General features: G+C 38.9%; 1 protein-coding gene across 1 annotated transcript; it reads left to right on the top strand.

The window, feature by feature from the left end:
* The first annotated feature begins 8,166 nt into the window (after window positions 1-8,166).
* On the top strand, window positions 8,167-21,193 carry LOC114556853 (cathepsin S). Its single transcript, XM_028579913.1, has 7 exons — window positions 8,167-8,292; window positions 8,401-8,523; window positions 13,185-13,337; window positions 15,780-16,004; window positions 18,978-19,143; window positions 19,928-20,030; window positions 21,029-21,193. The coding sequence occupies exons 1-7, from the start codon at window positions 8,173-8,175 to the stop codon at window positions 21,126-21,128; spliced, it is 990 nt and encodes a 329-aa protein (XP_028435714.1). The 5' UTR covers window positions 8,167-8,172; the 3' UTR covers window positions 21,129-21,193.
* Window positions 21,194-22,997: the final 1,804 nt, after the last annotated feature.

The raw sequence follows: 22,997 nt of genomic DNA, 5'->3' as shown, positions 1-22,997 counted from the left end.
TAATTTGTAACTGTAACTAATTACTTTTTTAAAGTAAGATGACCAACACTGTTCACTTTAAAGTAAATGTACACTTTCACCAGCTTTATTTGCATGAGTTTTTTTTACCGAACTTCAGATAATTCGATTGACAAGTGGATGGAAACATAGCTTGTCTCTCTGTGTTTGTCAGTCCCTGGGTTTTATTTATTTATTATATAACATGGTGTCTCTTTTAGTCTGACCCTTTTTGCTTATTAATGTGCTGCACTATATGGAGGATATATCCTCCATAACACTATGGCTCAACTTTGTTGTTTTTAAATGTGCTTCATAAAGAAAGTTGGATTGGAGAAGACACAGGGAAGTGGGAAACAAGGAGGAACAAATGAGGAAATACTGGAGCACAGCCAGTATTGCTGACTGCTGTGACATTTTTTTCAATTTGCAGTCCTGTATCAAATGTACATTAGTCTTGAGCACTGTTAAGTTAAATCTTTAGAAGCATGCAAATATCCATGATGCTTTTATATCAGTCACCTGGAGATACTGATGTAAATCAACTCCAATGGTTTGCATTCAGTGAAAAGATTAATTCACTTGTCTGGCCTGAACTTAATTGCTAGTTGCGTCATTCAAGCATAATCATTCCCTAATTGCAAATAATGTTGGAGGAAAGCATTAATCACATCTGATAAAAATTTGCTTTTAATTTCGTTTCTATTCTTTACAAAGGAGTTCCCTCAGTAGTGGGTATACTGTACTGTGTATTGGCCAGAATCTGCCTTTGTGGGGGGTAGTGTTAATTTCTTCAGACGAGACGAAACTAAATATGTTCGTCGACCTTTTTTTTCATGACTAAGACGAGACGATGACGAGACTGCGCCAATGTCCAAAAACGCTGACTAAGACTAAATTAACATGCATTATTGTTGACAAAAAAGACGAGACTAAAATGTTTTGCATAAAATAAAAACTAAGATAAAATATCTCTTCATTTTCGTCTACAATCATCTCTACTTTTCCATCATGAGAGAAAATATTTAGCTGTTACTAGGGTTGGGTACAGAGGCCTATTGCTAATACAGCACCGACCGGTGCCTTAACGACTGTTATCTACCGGACGCTAGCTGCACGGGACGCTAGTTAACACTATACTTGGCAGCAGGTAACGTTAGCCTACCGTTAGCTAGCAGCTGGAGTAAACACGGTTAAAATGCTGACAGCTAAACGGTGTAAAGTTTTTCTGTATTATACTGGAGAGGATTCCAATAGGGGAACGTACGACAGTCTGCAGCTGCCGTTGTCTGAAAAACAACACATACTGTTTGTTGCGTTCACTTCAAACTTGCCTTGCCAGCTTAGTGCTGCATTCAATGTTATTGTAAAATACCCTTTTCCTATTCAGTGGTTGTTTTTGTTGTTTAACAAGAATTTACTGGTGAAATAAGGAAGAAGAAGAAGTTTGATATTTATATAACTTTATATAATTTATTTTTATATAACTATTTGACTGAAACGGTTATCAGAAATAATCTCAGAAATAATTTATTATTTAAAAAAATGTTTTAAATAAAATGTTTTGACTAAAACTTGACTAAGATATATTGAGTTCTCTTTTGACTAAAACGACGAGACTTTTAGCCGACTAAAACTTGACTAACAAAAGAAATGATATATGAATGACTAAATATGACTAAAACTAACAAGGACATTTGGCACAAGACTAAGAATAAGACAAAATTAAAAATAGGTGACAAAATTAACACTAGTGGGGGGAAATATATCATAGTGGTGGTCTGGGTGTCCTCCCCCAGGTAAGTTTTGATCATTAACGACTTCATTTCCTGCACTCAGATACACTTTTATGCACCAAATTACGGTGGAAATACTTTTATTTAGCCTATGTGAAGAAGAAAAACACAGATGACAATTCAAAATATATCAGAAATATAAATGAAAGTATGTTGTTGCATGTCATTGGGCATTTTTAAGTGGGTATATGGAAATCCTTGAGCATTCTTAGTGGGTATACTGCGTATACCTGCGTATCACATATAGACTACACCATTGAGTTCCCTTTGTGTTCAGGCTGCAGGTGTTGCTATCAAAGTGACGGGAAATAACATTGTAATGTTGCTGTAACATTGTTACATTGAGGTAGAGTGTGGCTGTAGTGGTTTATGATGACTGTAAGACGACAAAAAGAATCATCTAAATATATTTCACTGTTATGAGTGAACATGCTTAAGGGTATTTAAAACGACGGGCTGAACATTTGTGTTACATTAAACTCTTAAAAAAACTTTTTATGAGCCTTATTGAGGCCTATGTCTTTTTCTTATAAATATTTCTGAAGTTAGTAATAAGATCAACTAAAGTGATCAACCAAGGCCACTTTCTTCGGATAAACTGTATCTGGGCCTGAATCTTGTTTTGTTTGTTTGTCTTTATTATTTATACCTACCCTGGTAAGCGACTTTGAGTTTGTGAAAAGCGCTATATAAATTAAATGTATTATTATTATTATTATTATTATTAGCTCTCTGTCAGTGACCGAGAAGTCCACAGAGTTTCAGATTCTGGAGTGTGATCATTAAATTCATATTCATTACGCTATATATATCTGGTTCATCTTGGTGCTATGTAACTTTGAACTGTCATAGTGACTCAGTCAGGTATTAGGTGCCATTTGTAGTCTACTTTGTAGTCTTTTTGTAGTAGAGTAGCCTACCCGGCTCTTCTGATTTCTGTCCACATAAGTACCCATACTTCTAATTTGTTATTAACAGTATTATTAACAGGCAGATATGTATACTAAAATAACTTTAAATCATGATTTATTGAGAAAAGCAAGGAATTCTATGTCAAATCAGACATTCAGCACCCCCATAAAGCTAGAATGGAACAATCCTTTGTTTCATAAAGACACGCCTACAAGATAAACATAAACATTTACATATAAACAGTGGTGGAAGAAGTATTCAGATCCTTTACTTAAAAGTACTAAGACCACACTGTAAAAATACTCTGTTACAAAACAGAGATCTAAACAGTTCTGTCAATCAACTAAGTGTTTCATCTTCTATCATTTCAGCTGGGCTTGTAGGCCGTTATTATTACATTTAGTGTGCAGCAGGATATCTAAAAACACATACAAAGAGGAAAGCACCCCCAGATGCCAACAACATTGTAAACGCAATACAGGACACACATCAACGGAGACGCTCCTTACCACCCCCCCACCCCACACTCCAAAAAAGTGGTTGGACGAAAAAAACAGTTGGACATCACACAGGTAAATCTGTCATGTTAACAATAGACAGGAATAAATAATCACATACTGTCTGAAAATGTCAAGCAATATCAATCAAGTGAATTCAGGTTCATAATAGCCACAAGAAGAAGAAACGGCTTACGCTTGTTGGTCATTAAAAGACCAACGTACCACACCACAATACAAAATGTCAAGGCTGATTCAATAAAACACCGGTAGAAAAAAGTCATAAGAGTCCTGCACACACTGAATGATTTCATCTTCCTCAAGAAGAGAAGGCTCTGTTGGGCTTTTTTACAATGCAGCATCTGTGTTGCTCTCATAAGATAATTTGCTGTCAATGATGGTTCCTAAATATTTATATTCATCTACTGTCTCAACATTAATGTTCTGAATAACAGTTGAAAACAGTGAAACATTGTACTGTGATCTACAGAAATCAATGAAAGAAAGAACACAGCCCTATGGAGAGCCTGTGCAAGAAAAGGCTTTGAGGATAAGACACCATTAACCCAAACACACTGCGACCTATTCGACAGAAAATCCAGTATGCAGCCAATTAAGGTAGGGTTCAGTTAAAAAGAGCTGAAGTTTCTCAGCCAACAAGTAAGGATGAATGATATTGAAAGCTGAAGAGAAGTAAAAAAAAAAGAAGCCTAGCATGAGTTTTTGAGGATTCCAGATGTTGGTAAAAGGAATTTAACAATGTAAGTATTGCATCCTCTACACATCTGCCAGCCCTATAAGCAAACTGGAGAGGGTCTGTTCTTCCACCTTTTTCAGTAACTCCTGCTTAACCAGCTTCTCGAAGGTCTTCATCACCATTGACGTGAGAGCTACAGGTCCAAAGTCAATTAAGACCTTGGGTAGACCTTACACTTAGCCACAGGAATGATTGCCGAATGTTTTCCAAATCTTTGGCTGTTTGCGTCTGGAGTGATTGAGTGAAAATCACTTTAAAGATTTCACTCAACTGACCAGCACAAGACTTAAGGACTCGACCACTGATGTTGTCTTAGTTTGTTCCTCTTATACTGAAGTTTAGCCTTTGCGATTTCAGCTCGCACAACCTTCCTAATTTCAGCATATGCACTCTTGTCACAACTATTTGAAAATAGTCCTCTTTTCCCTAAACATATGTTTCAGTTCTTTCAGTTTCAGTTTCATATCCCAGGCTTATTGTTGGGATAGGAAACAACTGTCTTAATTGGGATCACACTGTCGACACAAAAGGAGATGTAATTGCATACAGTCAGTTCATCAATGCTGTTGGATGAATCTTGAAAGACGGACCTGTCGGTACAGTCAAAACATCCCTGTAGGGCGAAAGTGCTCTCCTCTTTCCACACCTGGACCACACGTGCCTGAACTTTGTCTCTATGCAGCACAGGTCTGTATGTGGGGAGAAGATGCACCACATTATGGTCAGAAAATCCTATAAGGGGACCTGCAACAGACTTATAGGCTCCCTTGATAGAGCCATAGCAGAGATCCAATAGTCTGTTCCCCTGAGTGGGACACGTGACGTACTGGGTAAAACTGCTCAGCGTCTTTTTACAGTTGACATGATTAAAATCACCAAGAAAGAAGCACGGGGGCATCGGGAGAGATAGATTGTAGTCTTTGATCTACTGAAAGATTAAATCAGAAGCGTTTTTTTGTATCTGCTCTGGGGTGAAGTTCCCTAGGCAGACAGAATGGTCTAACAGACACCGACAGCAGCTCTATGTGAGCAAATCTGTTCACGCACCGTGGCGCCACTACACCATCTTAGGATTGATGTACAGGCAAACACCCCTGCCGTGGTGCTTTCCTGTCACCTCTGGGTGACGGTCCAGATGGATCGGAACCCCATAACCATCAATGTTCATAGTAGGATATAGGTCAATGTCTGTCAGCCACATCTCGGTGAAAGCCATCACACAAGTGTCCCTGAACTAGCGTAGAGAGGCCACACACGTTTGCAGTTCATCAGTCTTATTCCTTAGGACTAGACATTAGCCAGCAATATCGTTGGTAGAGGAAGACGTTTCTTTTTTATTAGTTTTCTTAGTCATTGCCGCACTCCGCCCCGTTTCCCTCTCTTCCTGATTTGTTTACCAGGAGAATCTGGACGCCTAAAACTTTGAATTGGAACATTGTCACTGACTAAAAAGTCAAAACAATCGGACACCCCACAACAAGTTGCGTCTAGGTCCACCACGTAATTGCTTGCTTTAAATCCCAGGAAAAAATCCCTTGTGTATCGGATCCTATCAGGCTTGACAAACAAACCCTGAGCGATGTTCAGCACGATTGCCAGAAGTAGGAAGAAAAATATCTCCATTGTTGGGCTCAGTATGCACGGCAGAACAACCATACACAAACTGATAGTAGTTTAAAAATAGAGACGTAAACAGTATACAAACAACAAACAGACGCGGACACCTGCTACCGGGTTGCTACAAGAGCCGCGCCCCCCCCAAGACACAGTGTCAACACGAGCTGAAACATTATGAGCTCCACAGCACAGTTGATGCTTTTTTTATTGGTTTGTGTTAGACTGTATAAGATAAGAGATACCTTTTGTTGATCCCTTGTGGAGAAATTAGTTTTTTACAGCAGCGCAATAGAAACAGCAGAGGATAAACACAAATAAATAATAAGAGACATTATGAAAATAATAAAACATTTTCACGCTTACGATAGCACACAAAGCGTAGAATAAAAAAAAAAGAGAAGAAATATCTATTGGTTTCCTTAACGTTGCTGCAAACGTACCATGAGTTAGCTGAAAAGCTATATCTGCAGTCCCTTGAAATTTGTTCCATAGCCCCCCTTGAAGAAGAATAATATGTTAAAGTGTGTTTCACTTTATCCAGGTAAGAATTTAAAGGCACTGAACGCCCACACAGGTGTTTTGAGTTTATCTGGTTGATTAGACCTCTTCCCAGAACTGTGTGGGTATGGTTATACTGAGTGAGTGACATCTTTTTTTCTAGATTTGTGACTAGGGATGCACCGAATCCAGATTTTTTCACTGGTTAAGATTCTGCCAAAACTGAATACCGAATCCTACACCCATCCTCTGTCCATTAACACAGTAAATATATTAAAGAAGTAAACAACGTCTTGTTAACACAAGTTTTTAGCTTTGACTGTCCTTCCTTTGCCGTGCCTGAAGTTGCTGCATTTTGGCTGCTGTCTGGAGATTCCTTCACGCTCAACTCGTATTCTTTCAGATGTTTTATACGCAAATGTCTTAGCGGAGGCAGGCCAGCAAAGCCCGATCCGGCAGGCGATGTTGTGTATTGTTTAGGGTCCTCGCCACCACGAGACAAATCGGCATTGCAAACTGAACATGTAGCTCGACTTGAATCGCCTTCTTTTGACTGAAAGTACTGTCAAACAACACTTGTTCTGCTCATGAGTTCCATTTTCACTTTCGGTGGAAAAAAATTCTAAAGTTTGGCAGAAACCAAAACCCGTCAAATAGCCCAATATTTGTCTGAATCCCAAGCCCAATCTTGGATTCAGTGCATCCCTGTTTTGTGACCTAATAAATTCCCATCAAAGGTCCGGCCCGCTTAACCTGAGCAGAGGTCTTGTCAGCCACAATAACTGAAATCACCTGTGTGGGTGTTCAGAGGTTTTAAGTGAGCTCTCAAGAATCTGTGTTGGGTTTCTGCTTTGCAAACTGGCTGAAAAAGTGCTAATAAAGGAGTAAGGGTAATGGGTCAAGGCCTTTCTTGGACAAGTATGTGCAATTAGGTGCAATAATTACTCTGTGCAACAATCTATGTGTTATATGTGCAATATCAGATATTATTGTAGTCTGACGTGTTCCAGCTACTTATGTTCACACTGTAGCCTACTTTATGTTCAATAGCATTTGTATAATCCGTTGTAACAACAGAATATAACAGGAAACACTTAAAAAAATTAGATAATCTAACTATGATGGGCTGTTATTGTTGGATATTGTCATTCTATTTGACACTAATGGTTTTTTCAAATACGTTGCACTTTCGCCATATAAATTGATGATTTACACGCAAAATATGCGGGGCTGTATGATTTCATAATCCCCACATTTTCCCCTGTTCCCATAGGAACAATATGAATTGACGTAATTACGCGACGTGAACATCATTGAAAAGCAGGGTGTTGGGGGAATCACTTTTTTTTCTCTTTTTCATCAAACCGCAAGTTCCCGCAATTTCATTGCATAACATTGCATAAAAATCCCACATTCCATTCCATTGCAGTTTTTTAGAAAACTTGCCGCATAATCAAGGATTTTTGCCCGCAACAATCACAAAAAAACTCTGCATTTTTCTGGAAGGACTGTTAAGTGACTGCAGACCCAATTCCTTAAAAAAATATAGTTTTTGCTATTTGTATTCCATTTGCACATGGGGGTAAAGTCATGATTCAGTTTGACCACACCTAGGTGAATTATTTCCTAAAATTTTTATAATTATCTATGTGACTTAATGTCGAAGGCAAAACAATTATTATTCTTTTGAAAATGGCACATGTAAGTGTTAAGTGGCAATGCCAGCAGTTTTTAGTGCACCAACTTAAAAAAAAAAAACATAACAACTTATTTATCTTGTATGCTGATATTGCTCTTGGTTTTACACAGCACTGTTGTAAAATTGAATGTTGTTTTCCAAAATATTGCTAATATGATTATATAGTGTTAATTCTTTAGTCTGTAGGATACAATTTGAAGGCCGGGATGTTGCTGCAGCACCACAATACTTACTTCAGAAAGGTTTGACAGCATATTTTGCCTTTAAGAAATATTGCGTCCCCACCTGCATTATGGATATTGCACTAGTCTATAAAGCGATTCCGATAACATTGTGATTAATTGTGTAGCCCTAATGCTGGCTTTTCATGTGGTCCATGTGTGTGTGTTGAAAGGCGCAATGTTTGCGAGCCTGCTGCTCGTCTCCCTGTGTGTCGGAGCAGCGGCCATGATTGACAGCCGGCTGGACGACCAGTGGGAGCTGTGGAAGAAGACGCACGAGAAGAAGTACCAAAATGAAGTATGTTATAATAAAAAAAAGGGATGTAAGTTCTAAAATCTATAAGATTTGATGTTTGTACTTACAGGTCAGTATTTGACCCTATGCACTCTTACTGTACGCCTTGAGGTGGAGGATGTGCGCCGCAGGGAATTGTGGGAGAAGAACCTGATGCTCATCACCATGCACAACCTGGAGGCCTCGATGGGACTTCACACCTACGACCTCGGCATGAACTACATGGGAGACTTGGTGAGGCGCTCGCTCACTGATACTGAAGGGGGAGGGGGGGGTCTGTTATGATATTTATTGATTCATGATTGGCATATTTATTCATTAATGGTAGAGTATTATTAATGATGGTGGAAGGTCTGATGGATACAGATTAGATACAGTTTGACTAGTTTGGACTTTTAAGTTCCACAGTTAATCATTATAATAAAGTATAATTAGGTATTTGGAAAGTATTTATAGAAATGCAGTTGTTGTCCTTTTATAAGTTACATATTGTTATGTAACTTATTTTTTATTTAATTATTTAACAATCCCATTTGCTTGAATACTAACAAGGTAGCAGGCACATTCGTATATAACATAAAAAAACAGCTGTTCAAATAACCAACATTCATCATAAAACAAGTGCAGGTAGGTTGTAAATATATATTGCTCAGATTGTAATAATAATTCAATGTTTGCTCAGATCAGTAAAATTAATGTACTTTGTAAGAACTTTTCAAGTGCTCATATTATGCTTTTTGGCTTTTCCCCTTTCCTTTATTCTGTTATATATCTTTTTTGTGCATGTTATAGGTTTACAAAGTGAAAAAGCCCAAAGTCCCCCCCAAAGGGACTTACCATCTCCAACAGAAAACACTGTTCACAAACTGCTCCAAACAGCTCTATTGTAGTCCAGCCTTTACTTCAGTGACCAACGTGCGTCACTTTGTAACACGTTATGCTCGCCTAGCTGCTAGCATGGCACTCCTTCACCCGCAATTTCCACCAACTGCAGAGCAGATATGCAGAGCTTCTATTTTTGCCGAATCTGCAGCCGTTCTGCAGTTGGTGGAAATAAGGTGTCATGCTCTGCAACTGACTAGCTAGCAGTACTTACTGCGCATGTGCTACTCCCAACAAAGATGGAACAGAAGTGTGATGCCTCACTCTGTAGCTAAAACGGAGAGCTCAACACACAGGGTGAAAAGAGGAGCTGCAGCAATATGTACTACCGGCAATACGTCATCCGAGGGAAGGTCTCATCACCACGCCCCTTTCTGGGAGATAAAATCCTGCGTTCCCCATAGACGACAACAGCGTAAACCACAGAGGAAATGTAAATCACTCCAAACGTTTACTTTAAACAAACCGTTTTAAATGAATAACTATGCCGAAAAGTTGCTGAGTAGTTTTTTGCACCAACAATACATCCAAAAACCCTGGTCTTCCATTTGTCCTCTTGCCATGTCCTAAAATAGATCCTGATACATGGGCTTTGACTCCAGGCTATAGACCAGACCGGTATCGCCGTGGCTTCCTCTGAGAGGGAAGAATCACGCTGTCACATCAGGAGAGAAACATGAAAATGCTGTTGTAGCTATTGTGTAGTGGGTTAATCGAGACTTTCACACTGATATTTGATGCTCATAAGATACGATTATATTCTCAGTCAGTGTGGTAAATAATGCTTGTGACCGTTACTACTGATGGATATCTAATGTTAGCTTTAGTGGGAGGCTGCTGACAGTTTAGCAGCATCTCCAACTAAATCTCAGTCAATCAATCAATCAACATATATAGCACTTTACAGTAACCAGCAGGTATCCAAAGTGCTTCACATCAGAAACTAAGGATAAAACACACATCATATAACATATCATAAAATAAAAAGAATGATACATAGAAACAGTAAAATCAGAAAAGGTTACATAGAAATAGGAGAGGGAAATTGTCACACCACTACTAAATATTAAAAGCCATTCTAAACAGATAAAAAAAGTCTGTAGTCATCCGAATATCAGGGGGTGACTTGTTCCAGAGTCTTGAGGCAGCAACTGCAAAAGCCTGAACACCCCACCATTTATACCTTGACCTTGGGACTTCTTAAACCAGCTGATTTGAGGACCGCAAGGAATGCTTGTGCTCACGCAGGGTTCAAATCTCTGACAAATACTCCGGGGCCAGACCATTTAAGTATGGCGTTATGTGTCACATTCCTGAGCGAGAAAATTGTATGTTTTGAGCACAGAGAACTATATTTTGCAAGCACATTACATTGCATTTTGAACAGAAATGTACACTTGCAAAACCTGGGGGAACCTCGGAGCAGAAAGGTTTGAAAGCACTGATCTACAGTATTTTATATTATTGACCGACTAGTAACTAACGTTACTGCCAAGATATGGTTTCATTTTAAGACAGTGTAAACACATGACGAACTTGACGAGTCTTACAACCAAGGGGGTAAGCCTGCCTCCACAGAGCGTAGCTCCTATGGCGCCATTTTGATGCTACCAAGCGCCCACCCGCCGTTAGAATCCCATTGACTGCCATTCATTTTGGCGTCACTTTGACAGCGAATAACTTTACATCTGAAGCATTTACATCTTCATTCTAAAGAAACATAACATAGTATAAAATGCTCCATTACCTTGTATCTCACTTTATGGCTCCGTAGCAGATGTTTTTGTAAAAATAGGCTAACGATTGTGTCATAATCACCCGACTTACTGTCACACAGTAGAGGAATTACCGTATTGTACAGGAGAAGCTCGTAGGCAGTTTTGACTTACATCAGCTGTTTAAGTTTAATTACTAATGTTAACTAGCATTTTAATTAGGCTAGCAATAATTAGCCTGTGCCTATGTTATCTCCTTACACATACCTATGCTCTCCGTCTCTGCAAGATTCATAATGATTGAGATTTGTCTTGGCACAGCTACCAGAAGACTTAAAACTTTCAGACAGGTTGCTCACGTCACATTTACGTTGTCTCTGTCAGTTGGAGGCTGCGCGGTAACGCTCAGCGATCACCGGAAAAGTCCTTCTAATATCCTTCACTGGTCTCCGTCCAGATCAACGGGATCTGTCGGTCCATTAATATAAACTGTCTCTGCTTACAACACCTCTCTGGTCTCTAGTGAAATCATATATTGGCAGTAGTTAGCTAGCTAACGTTTCTGTTTATGAGATAAATTAGCGTTAGCAACGAATAGCTCCTTCGCAAGCTAATATAGCAACAGAATTCAGGTTAATAAAACATGGTACTGTAACCAAAGTATTAGAAACTACTTACATGTGGCTAGTGTGACAGGCCTACTGCAGTTCAGTCTTGCATTGCGAGACCTAACTTAGCTAGTTACAGTGCTGCGAGACCTGTTCAGATGACATGTTGGCTGCTGTGAGTGAGCTAGCTAGATTCCTTGTGAAGGATGAGTCAAACTAACGTTAGTCACACAAGGAGATATGAGTCAAACAAAACAATGGCATTATATTACACACAAATATTAAGACATTTATGTGATATAAATCAAAAATTCCAAATACTGACCGAAATGTGTTTTAATCCAGTAACATTAGTCGAACAGCTCCAATGTGGTCAGTATTTGCTGTACCAACAGGTGTTGACTGAAAAAGACTGTTCCTCCTAGATTTTTGTTTCCTGCTACTTGCAATCTAATTGGAGACAAACAGCCAAATCAGAATTGACCTTTTGATTCCGCGATTGGTTGGTTTTGTGGCACAATTGTAACACTGTGAAAATTTGAGCGAGTGTGTCGTAGAGTTGAGCGTGCAGAGGGAAGAGGTTGAGAGCGAGGGAGACATGTCCGGAGCACAACAGCGTCTTGTGAGCAGAGAAAGACATGCAAATACATTTATTGTGCACGAAATAGGTTTTTGTTTACTCAAACAAAATTATTTTTTGCAAGTGTAAATTTAAGTTATTGTAAAAAATATAGATTATAGACGCTTATGCTTTAATTGTTTCAGCTGTAGTCACATAAAAAGCTTCAAATAATCGAGGAAATAAATGACAGTACATTTACTTTAACCTCATGCAGAATGTAAAGTAGTACATTTTATCGTTTCACTCTTTGGCCCTTCTGCTGCTCTAACTTTTCTTAGTCTGACCAACTGTACTTTCTTGATGTAGGCCTTTGATTCTTTACTGAAGATTTGAAGGAGAGCTCAGTTTTAGTTCTCAGGAATCAGCCAAACTGAGAATCTTTGACCCAGATCGAGGCCAGGTTAAAGGACGCAAAGCAAACACAACTTTAATCCTTCAGTCCTTTAGACACTCATTAATTCAGACACGGGAACATACTGGGCTATTCACAACATACTGTATGTGGTGAACACATCCATGAGGAGCTGTGGATCAGTGGTCGAGCTAAGAGCAGAAATCCTCTCATTACTTCAGTAAAGAATCAAAGGCCTGCGTCAAGAAAGTACAGTTGGTCAGACAAAGAAAAGTTAGACCAGCGGAAGGGCCAAAGAGTGAAACGATAAAATGTACTCACTTACATTCTGCATGAGGTTAAAGCAAACATACTGCCATTTATTTCCCCGATTATCTGAAGCTTCTTTATGTGACAACAGCTGAAACAATTGAGGCACCAGTTTATAATTGGGGAGAACAAGTCCAGTTTTTCGAATGTGAGAATTTTATAATGGTGAGCTGAATATTGTCCTAGTTTTGGACTGTTGGTCGAATAAAATAAGACAACTGAAGGGAAGGGCTCTGCGAAATAATGATGAGCGTACTTTATCGACAAATTGATTAATCGGGAAAGTTATAATAACAGATTTCAGTCCAATAAGAATAAAAACGGACTGTTTACCCAATCATTCAGTTCCTGTCCTTTCAAATCTATATTCATGCTCATTTCATGCGTTGTTATCTGCTTCCTCACAGACACAAGAGGAGATCCTGCAGTCGTACGCCACACTCATCATTCCCACCGACATCCAGAGGGCACCATCTGCCTTTGTGGGGACATACAGCGCTGATGTACCCGACACCATGGACTGGAGACAGAAGGGCTGTGTCACCAGTGTTAAGATGCAGGTAAAGATAACCCTTGTGTTGTCCTCCCATGTCCAAATTAACACTTTTGTTTTAACACAATTTTTACATTTTTCAACATTTTCTGCGCTTTTTTCCCCACTACCACCAGTATACACTTGTTACCACTATTTTTAAACTCATTTTTAGGATTTTATAGTCAATAAACCTCAATTATCCTCTATGAAATTTTATCTAATTTTAGAGTTAAAAAAAATGCAGAAAGTGTACATTATTATGACTGTTAAGATCAGGGGTTGTTTATGGATAATCACAGACTGTCAAAGTTTATTTATATATTGATTAAAACACCCAAAAGTCAGTGATAGTATTGAACTGATCCTTACTTGTACTTGTGAAGAGCGTTTCATGGAACCATTTCTGTTACTTTTGGGCAATTTGGTTGAAAGAAACCCAAATTTCTGATGTAGAAACTTTGAAAATAGGGTCACATTTGACCAAAGGAGAATAGGGCCCTATTTCAGGTAGAAGGTTTAACAAACTCTGAGTCTAACCCTGATGTCTGAGTTGATTTACCCTGAGATGGGAAACTCTGAGTTTTCGGTTCCAGAACACCTGATATGAGTTGGTTCAATCAACTCAGAGTAGGTTCATGCGCGTGCACCACGACAATAAAAAGGAAGCATGAAAGGAGCCATGATTCTACGATTCACCATGGTAACAACCACAAACAAACGGGTCGGCGGAAATACTCATGCGAAAAAAAAAACACAGTGGCTGCTGCAAAAGAGAGAATTTGCGTGGGAGAAAATTGCTGCTAGAGTAAATGCATATATATTGCAATATAGTGTATATCATATTTAATCATAAGTATAGCCTAATATTACTGGTCAAATGGTATTGAACCTATAATCTATTTCATTTAGGTGCAACACTGCAGACAAAAAATTACCAAACAGAATTATAATCCATAATCTTTTATTTCAAAGGGTTTACATCATTCACCTGCAATACTGTGGAACTCCTTTTAAAAACGTTTAAAACAAGTTTGCGATCGAGTCACACACTTCTGTCGGTGCTGTGCTACAGTGGCTTTACTAAAATGTTCCGCATCACCAATGTTGTAAAGACAAATGCCATTTACAAAAACACGTAATGCGACACAAATAATCTGCTGGGATGTAAGAGATGGGTGACATTCGTGATGAGGACGGATAGGGTTATGTGCCTAGGCTAACTGATCGACTGGGAAGAAAAACGATACTGCTCAAATAGGAAGTTATCTAAAAATTAAAATGTCTGTGTTTCATTATCATCATTTCCTCATCTCAGGGTTAACAAACTCAGAGTTTTCACTAAACCTGCTTTCTGAAATACCACTCAGGAGGGACAAACATACTCTGATTCTGTTTTCCCTCGGTGACTCATATATCTGAGCGTAGGAACACAGTCGGCCGGATTAATCAGAGTTGTTGGTGGAAGCAGAGAGGTCTTGTGTCTCGCAGTTACGCAATCGACACAGCCATCATGCTACATAATCCTTGTTCGCACAGGAAGTTGTCGCCACTGCCGCCACTTTTGCAAGTTTTTTTGGTTGCCACATCCACTTTGCTTTTGGTGCTGAAGAGATGCGAGATCACCGCCTGACACGCATTGACGCCACATGTCGGTTTGAACTTTTCTCTGTTAAATATCTCAGCTTAATGAATAAATATGGCTTTTTCTACGCACGCTTATGCTTTTTGTATAAAAAAAGTTGTATACAGTTGTTATTTGGCCTCTTAGGCCCCAAAAATACCAACTTCTTTTGTACTTCTTTATTGTTTATTACACCTTGTATGGCTGGAATTATAATTTTTTTTCTTTGTTAAGAATGATATAAAATACCTTTTTTAGGACACATAGCAACCTAGCACTCGACAGACACACACACACTTAAACATCTTGTACACATGTATTTACGTACAGTATATTAAAAATGTACATTTGATTTGTCTTTTATGTTTTTATTCTGCTATATGCACTATATTTAAACATACTCTGATTTGTATTGGACACGTTGTGATGGACCCTTTCGCTTTTAGAGGTTTTACGTTTTTGTCTCGTACTTTATTTTCAGTCTTTAGCCTGGTTCCAAAAGCTGAAAGAAATTATATTTCATTTGAACTATTTTTTATAATCAAAAGTTAGATATTTAAAGGTGCTCTAAGCGATTTTGGGTGAAGTTACTTCTTGTTGACTTTCAAAGTATTTTCAAACCAAACGAAGCTAGCTCAATGACAATTGTGATTGGTTTAAAAAAAAAATGCCAATAAACCAGAGCACATTTTTCTCCCATCAGGGAATGCTGTGTGAACTAGCCAGACCTTCCTCCGCAGCGCTGTGGAGGAAGGTCTGGCAATGCAAGACTACTCTGAAGCTAATAAAGAAGAAAAGAAATGCACTGTGTATGACATTACAGTAACACCACTCGTTTGAATCCAGGGTTCATGTGGCTCCTGCTGGGCCTTCAGTGCCGCTGGGGCCCTGGAGGGCCAGTTAGCCAAAAAAACAGGGAGGCTGGTGGACCTCAGCCCCCAAAACCTGGTGGACTGTTCAGGCAATTATGGCAACCACGGCTGCAATGGTGGCTTAGTATACAAAGCCTTCCAGTACGTCATCGACAACCAGGGCATCGACTCGGACGCCTCATACCCCTACACTGGACAGGTGAGTAACTGCTTAAATCCTGATGCTCTAACATGCAGCAAGGGGATTTGGAAAATTCATTAAACTTATAAAGAAAACATGTAACGGCAAGGTGTAATTATTGTAAATTATAACTGGGTTGTCTGGGTTGTCCCTGAGGAAGTTTTGAGTATCAAACACTTCAATTTCCTGCATTCTGATGAATTTTTCTGCAACAATATGTGCATGCAAATGTCTTTTTTCATGTAAATATTATTATTATTATTATTATTATTATTATTATTATTATTAATAATAGGGGGGTTGAAATGCCTAGGTGATATTAAGAAATCAAAAACAGAAACAAAATTGAAATATACACACTAGTATATTGGCTTACCGTCATCGCAATATTAACTGGCACAATACACACATCGCGAAAGGCTGCGACACATCGTAAAAATTCTTTTTTTAATGGTGCCTTTTATATTCAATTCAATGTTCATTTTATCCAATAACAGAATGTTGGAAAATGATTTCTTTTTATTTCTTTTTTAAATTCTACAAGGAATTTGTTGTATTTCAGCAGAATACTGAAAGCAGCAGAAATGCAGAACTGAGTGCACTTTAGTATCTGTTTATGTAATGTAAGTAATATCATTATCGCGATATTCAACAACACTATTGCATATTTTCCGAATATCAGGCAGCCCTAGTATGCACCTACAAACTCAAGTCATTGTGTGTGAAATAAATAATCTCAGCCACGTTTATGGCCTCTTCCGTCCTCATGCCAAGCAAGAAATTATAACACAAAGTCATATAATAAGGCAGCACTTCAAAAGTATGGAAAAACATAATTCTATGGCCTCAGTTTCCTGTTTTATTTCTTTTTAAAACACATTTGAGGAAACAAGCAATCACAGAGAGAAAGCATGCTCCTTGAGTAGGGCAGGTGTGTAGGTAAATTTAATGATTTCTTCCATTACATTTTTTGCTTTTTATTGAATTTTATATCATTTAAAAACATTTGTTTTAAATGGTTTCAAAAACTATATCTTGACTAAACTTTGACATAAACCAGTCTGTGATGCACCTCAACATCCTCTAATAACTTATTAACTATTAACTCTTAACTATTAGTCAAAATAAGTCATGATTTCTGGAGGGTTTAATTCAAAAACTAGGTATAATGTCATAAATTAGGTTTATTGACCATGAATAAAAAAAGAATGTTTTTAAAAGTGTCAAAAGCATCGAAAAAGCATAACAAATGTCTGGGGGAGCACCAAAAGAAGTTCACTTTCAATTATGTAGCAGAGGCACAGTAGTTTCTGTGCAAGGATTCAGTTTTAGGCATAACATCTTGCTTGGGTTACACACTATTCATTTGTTTTAGTTGTGTGTTTTTGTTCTTTCTTTCAATTTTTTTACGTTTTCAAGCTTCTCAAATGTGAAAATGTATGACAGTAAAGTGGATATGTTTGGGTTTAGGACTATTTGTCGGATGAAACAAAAAGAAGACATTTTTGCGGCCCTTGTGATGTACATTTTCCCACTATTTGCTTATCAAACAAAAAATCGAGTACATTATCGGTAGATACATGTTTTTTTTAAGATTATATTTTGCGGCTTTTCCCTTCATTTGGTAATGACAGTGGATAGACAGGAAAGGTGTGAGAGAGATTGGGGATGACATGCAGCATTCCGCTGGATGCATGTCTTTTCGCCGTATGTCCGTTACCTTCCGCTTTCTTTGTGTTGTAATTTTAAACTCCGGTGGATTTGTGAGGACTATGGTTAACTGCTCCTCAGATCTCTGCAGGGTAAATCCAGACAGCTAGCTAGACTATCTGTCCAATCTAGAGGTTTATCTCGCACGACTAAAACAACTTTTGAACGTATATACATGTTCCACCAAGTTCCTTCCTGAGGCTGCCACCCGCCCATGACGATTTGATTGGTTTAAAGAAATGTCAATTAACCAGAGCACGTTTTTCTATGCTTTGTGGATTAGCCAGACCCTCCTCCGCAGTGCTGTGGAGGAAGGTGTGGCAAAGCAAGACTAAGTTAAGTCAGACGTTTCAACCGGGAAATTCCGACCCTCGACTCTGACTGGAACGCAGCATAAGTGCAATTGTATGGTCTAGACCGATTCTGTAATCTGTAAATTGTCCTGCGATAACTTCTGTTTACACTATAAATAAAATTTTATTGAATTATGAAGACAGCCCAAAAACAAAACAGGAAGTTGAGGACAGAGTGTTGTTATCCCGTTTACATGATATTTATACATGGTGTGGTGTAAAAAAACAATGGGCATCTGTGTATCTTTGCTAAGCGCAAACCAGTACAGAAGGCATCAATATATTATTGGGGAGAGTCATCCCTTTTTTCCATATCATTTTGGAGGGTCATCCAGAATTTTTGCTGGTGAAGGGAGGATCAGGTCTATTTTGATTAAAGATCCCAAAACTCTTCAAGTGGTCCCTGAAATTCATAACGAACAGTCCATAAGTTAACATTTTACATGTTTTACATGTAAAGTTGGCATTTTGAAATGTGGGCAAGAGTGTGGCATATAGCATATTCTGGGGTAATTGACATTTAGTTTTACACAGTGTGTATTAGGCTAATTAATTTTTAATGACAGATACACCCATTTCATTTATTTCTTACGTGTATTATAGAATGTGTACAAACGCACAAGATCATGCGTTGGCACAGTGTAGCCTTCATAAACTGTTGCACTGCCTTCTTTAGTTATTCAGACATCTGATATCCGACAGTAAAGTTGCCACTGAAGAAGCCAACGGACTGACCGTTTTTATTTTATATTTGGGGGGGTGATCACCGAAGGCTTGTATCATGTGGATGATCCGACAGTTTTGTTGTCATTGCTTAGAATTCCTCATGGGAGCAGCAGAAACTACGCACTGTAGCTGTAATACCATCAGGGATATTTCACACAGTGTTAATCGTAGGTTTTAACCCATGTTCGTCTTCTTACTTCAGTTACAACAGTGCCGCTACAACCCGAAGAACCGCGCCGCCAACTGCTCCAGTTACAAATTTCTGCCTGCAGGGGACGAGAGTGCTCTGAAGCAGGGGCTCGCCACCATTGGACCCATTTCAGTGGCGATCGACGACATGCAGCCCAAGTTCCATCTCTACCATAGTGGTAAGTTACACATCATCAGCTGCACAGGCTCTCATCTTAACTTATACTAGTACAGTGCCCGTTCAAAATGGGCCTGTTTGGGCCGATTGCTTTGCCTGTGGTAGTGCTACTTCGAGAATTTTCCAAAAAGAATTTGTACCCCAAAACAGAAGGATCCCAAAGCACTTAATATGCAAGTCCACTGTATAACCTACAACTGACTTACAGAGTACTTCTAAATCAGAGGAAGACATTGTACTACTACATTTGTCTGACAGAGAACATGGCAGATTCAGAATGTAATTCCAAAATATCGCAATAAAAATGTGGAGTAATCAGACATTTGCCTCATGGACTCATGGCCGTGCGCTACACACAGAGGTGTCTCGCTTTATTAGACAGATGACTGGAAATAGATGCAGAAAGATCCATTGTGGAACAACATCATAATCACTATTATTTTGGTCAATACTGAAATTATGATTGTTTAACACAATTACTCATTGATTTTTGGTAGGATGTTGCTTGTGCAAAATAATCATTCTTTTTCTAGATGATTCTGTTTTTGTCAGGATCGTCAGGAGCCATAATTGTATCCGCGATTGAAATTTGATTAATTGCACAGCCCTATTACCATATAACTTTTTCTCAAAACACGTGAATCAAAAATCAGATTATAGTCAAACAAATTTGTATAAAATTGGCAAAAAAAATACAATACATTCCTGGCTTAAATGTTTCTAAAAAAATAATAATGAATGTGATGAGATGGATTTGTTATTATTTTTCACCCATGCCATTTCAGGAGTGTACGATGACCCGAGCTGCACCCAGAAAGTGAACCATGCGGTGCTAGCTGTGGGCTACGGCACACTGAGCGGGAAAGACTACTGGCTGGTAAAAAACAGGTGAGACATTTTCACTGATCTCCCCTAAATCCCCGTCTAGTTCAAACATACATTCATACTGAGCTCATGTGTAGCTCCTGTATGTTCATCTGGTGAGGGGAAGTGAAACAGGGAAGACAGACAACTGCAGGGAAGTACAATCTGTGTCAACAAGCAGAGAGGTTTTGGATATTTTTGCTGACATGAGTTTAGTGTTAAAACAGACTTAAAATTCGAAAAACATCTGCCTCTCAAAAGGCGTAGCAGACACGGAGTAATTGTCAGTGCCCTCTGTCCCCCACACTTACAACACCTCTGAGTTGATTTGAACGTAGTCTCTATCCTAGACGTTCCACTTCCGGGATTGCTCCGGTGCCACAGGATATTACGCCGGATGCATGCATGTCCGTTACCTTCCGCTTTCTTTGTGTTGGAATTTTTAAAACACCGGTGGATTTCTGAGGACTATGGTTAACTGCTCCTCAGATCTCTGCAGGGTAAATCCAGACAGCTAGCTAGACTATCTGTCCAATCTGAGTTTTCTGTTGCACGACTAAAACAACTTTTAACGTGCACAACAATGTTCCACCAAAACAAGTTCCTTCCAGAGGCTATTTTTCAGTGGCGGCGTTGTTCCGTCCGGCGCAAGACGACCCAACGAGAATTGTGATTGGTTTAAAGAAATGCCAATAAACCAGAGCACATTTTTCTCCCATCCTGGAATGCTGTGTGGACAAGCCAGACCCTCCTCCGCAGCGCTGTGGAGGAAGGTCTGGCAATGTAAGACTACTCTAGCTTCAGATCCGATTTAACTCATAATTGTTTCACTTTCAAGCGAAAGCCAATTATGACGATACTGAATGAAAATAGTTCATGAGGCGCCAGTGATGGATCGACTCTTTTGCTTATATTCTCATCACTAGTTAATTTTGTTTGTTTACTGATGAATCAGTTTTCACAAAAGATGATATTTCCTTTATTTACTGTATATGCGTATTTTTCTCTGCTTTTTTCCTCAGCTGGGGAAAATCCTTTGGAGAACAGGGCTACGTCAAGATGGCACGCAACAAGAACAACCAGTGCGGTATCGCTCTGTTCGGCTGCTACCCTATCATGTAGCTGCAGAGGGAACCAGTTTAATCTGTTGCAGAATTAAAGTTCCCTTCCATTTTATGTATACAGCATTTTTTACAGTTTAATGTCACATTGATTATAAAATTTTTCGACATGTTTTTAAATTCCTTTTTAATGCACCTTTGTACAACAAAAAACAAAAACTGGCAAGACTTTAAATACTACAGGTAAAAATCATTGAACTTCTTCTTTCTTCATTTGTTTGTGTCCGACTGTATGTGTGTGTGTTTGAATCTGTAATAAAGACACATATCTACTCTGTAATGTCAGCCTTTCAGGAAATATCTGACGCGATGAAGACGAAGATATGATTTTTTACCACCAGTTACAGGTTTTTCAGTCTGTTAAATCTGCCATGAAAACTGCCTGAAAGGATTCCATTGACTCTTTGGGAAATTCGCTTGTTGGTCAATTTAGCTTTTACATGTTACTACACAGAAGGAAGGCCAAAATCAATAGCCGTGTCTCTGGTAAACATCTCAGTCCTGTGCACGCGCTGATGTGAAGGCATATCATATAGAGGACTAGCTGCCTACAGGCAAGGAACATTGTCTTGAGGAAGAAGAAAAGCTTTTTGTTGTTTTTATTTTCTACTGACCCCCAAACATTGACCTACATTTCTAAAAAAGTTAAAGAAATAGTTCAACATTTTGAGCTTATTTGCCTTTTTGAAAAGAGTTAGATAAGAAGATGGGCATTACTCACACTTTTTTAAAATCTATTCTTTTCCCCAGAATCAGTTCTTTTCTTTTTACCAATAATTTACTTGAATATTTTCTGTTTATACAGTACCGCTGACGGTGACTACATCATATCAGTTTCCAGCAAAACAGACAAAGCAGAAAATGCATTTTACTGTATGTGCTTCTTTACATAATAAATAAATGTCAGACTGACTGACTGACAGATTCTCTTAGAAAACAATTTGTTTTTAGAAATGACTTATGATATTTTGTTTCTTGAAGTGTATTCATACCTGCAAACTAGTCGCCGTTTTGATTGGGAAAATGTCATCCACGTGAATCGTGTAGCTCTGAAGAGTTTTTATTTTTGGGGGGAGGGGGGTCCAAGACCCGAGGCAGAGAGAGAGAGAGAGAGAGAGAGAGAGAGAGAGAGAGAGAGAGGTGTCCTCATAAAAGTTAAAACATTTAGAGACCGACAACCCCGTTAACATTCCCTGATGGGTAATTTTATTAAATATATAGATTTTAATGGGAGGGAATTACATATAGGCTATTTGTCGGCTTCTTGAGCCGTGTGTTGCCAATGCGCACATCGGTTTGAATTATGTTTTTATAGTTTTGTATTTGCCCTCACGATGGCTTCCCACTGCCAGGGTTACAACTGAAATTAAAGCTGCGAGCAGTGATGGACGGGCCCTCGCGCCTTTGTGCGCATCGGGGTTAGCGTCGGACGCCGCTCCTTGTGACCGTGCATTTGCGCGGCACTCAGACACCGTAAATCGTCAACAATGAAAAGGGAACTCCCCGCCGAGTTCAATGATACCTCACACAAGACTCTACGTCATACAGTTCATTAGCTGTGAAAGGGGGCGTGGGCAAAGTATAGGGGGTGGGCCAAACCTTTACCAATAAAAAAAGAAGTCTCTCCTGAGTTCATTGATACCTCACATAAGACTCTACCTTAAACGGGTCATCATTTATGAAAGGGGGCGTGGCTTAAACATAGGGTAGCGGGACAAACCATCACCAATGAAGAAGGAAGTCTCTGCTGAGTTCAATGACACCTCAAACAAGACTCTACTCTTTGGCCTGTAGTCCTCAGGTCTGGACCCTTGTCAATCGTGAGACATTTTGGGCAGATAGGACAACGTACACTCAAGTTACAACATTT

Source organism: Perca flavescens, chromosome 6 (genome assembly GCF_004354835.1).
Source record: "Perca flavescens isolate YP-PL-M2 chromosome 6, PFLA_1.0, whole genome shotgun sequence".
NCBI classification, from domain to species: Eukaryota; Metazoa; Chordata; class Actinopteri; order Perciformes; family Percidae; genus Perca; species Perca flavescens.
The sequence above is the reverse complement of the archived record's forward strand: the minus strand, read 5'-3'. Positions and strand labels throughout refer to the sequence as shown.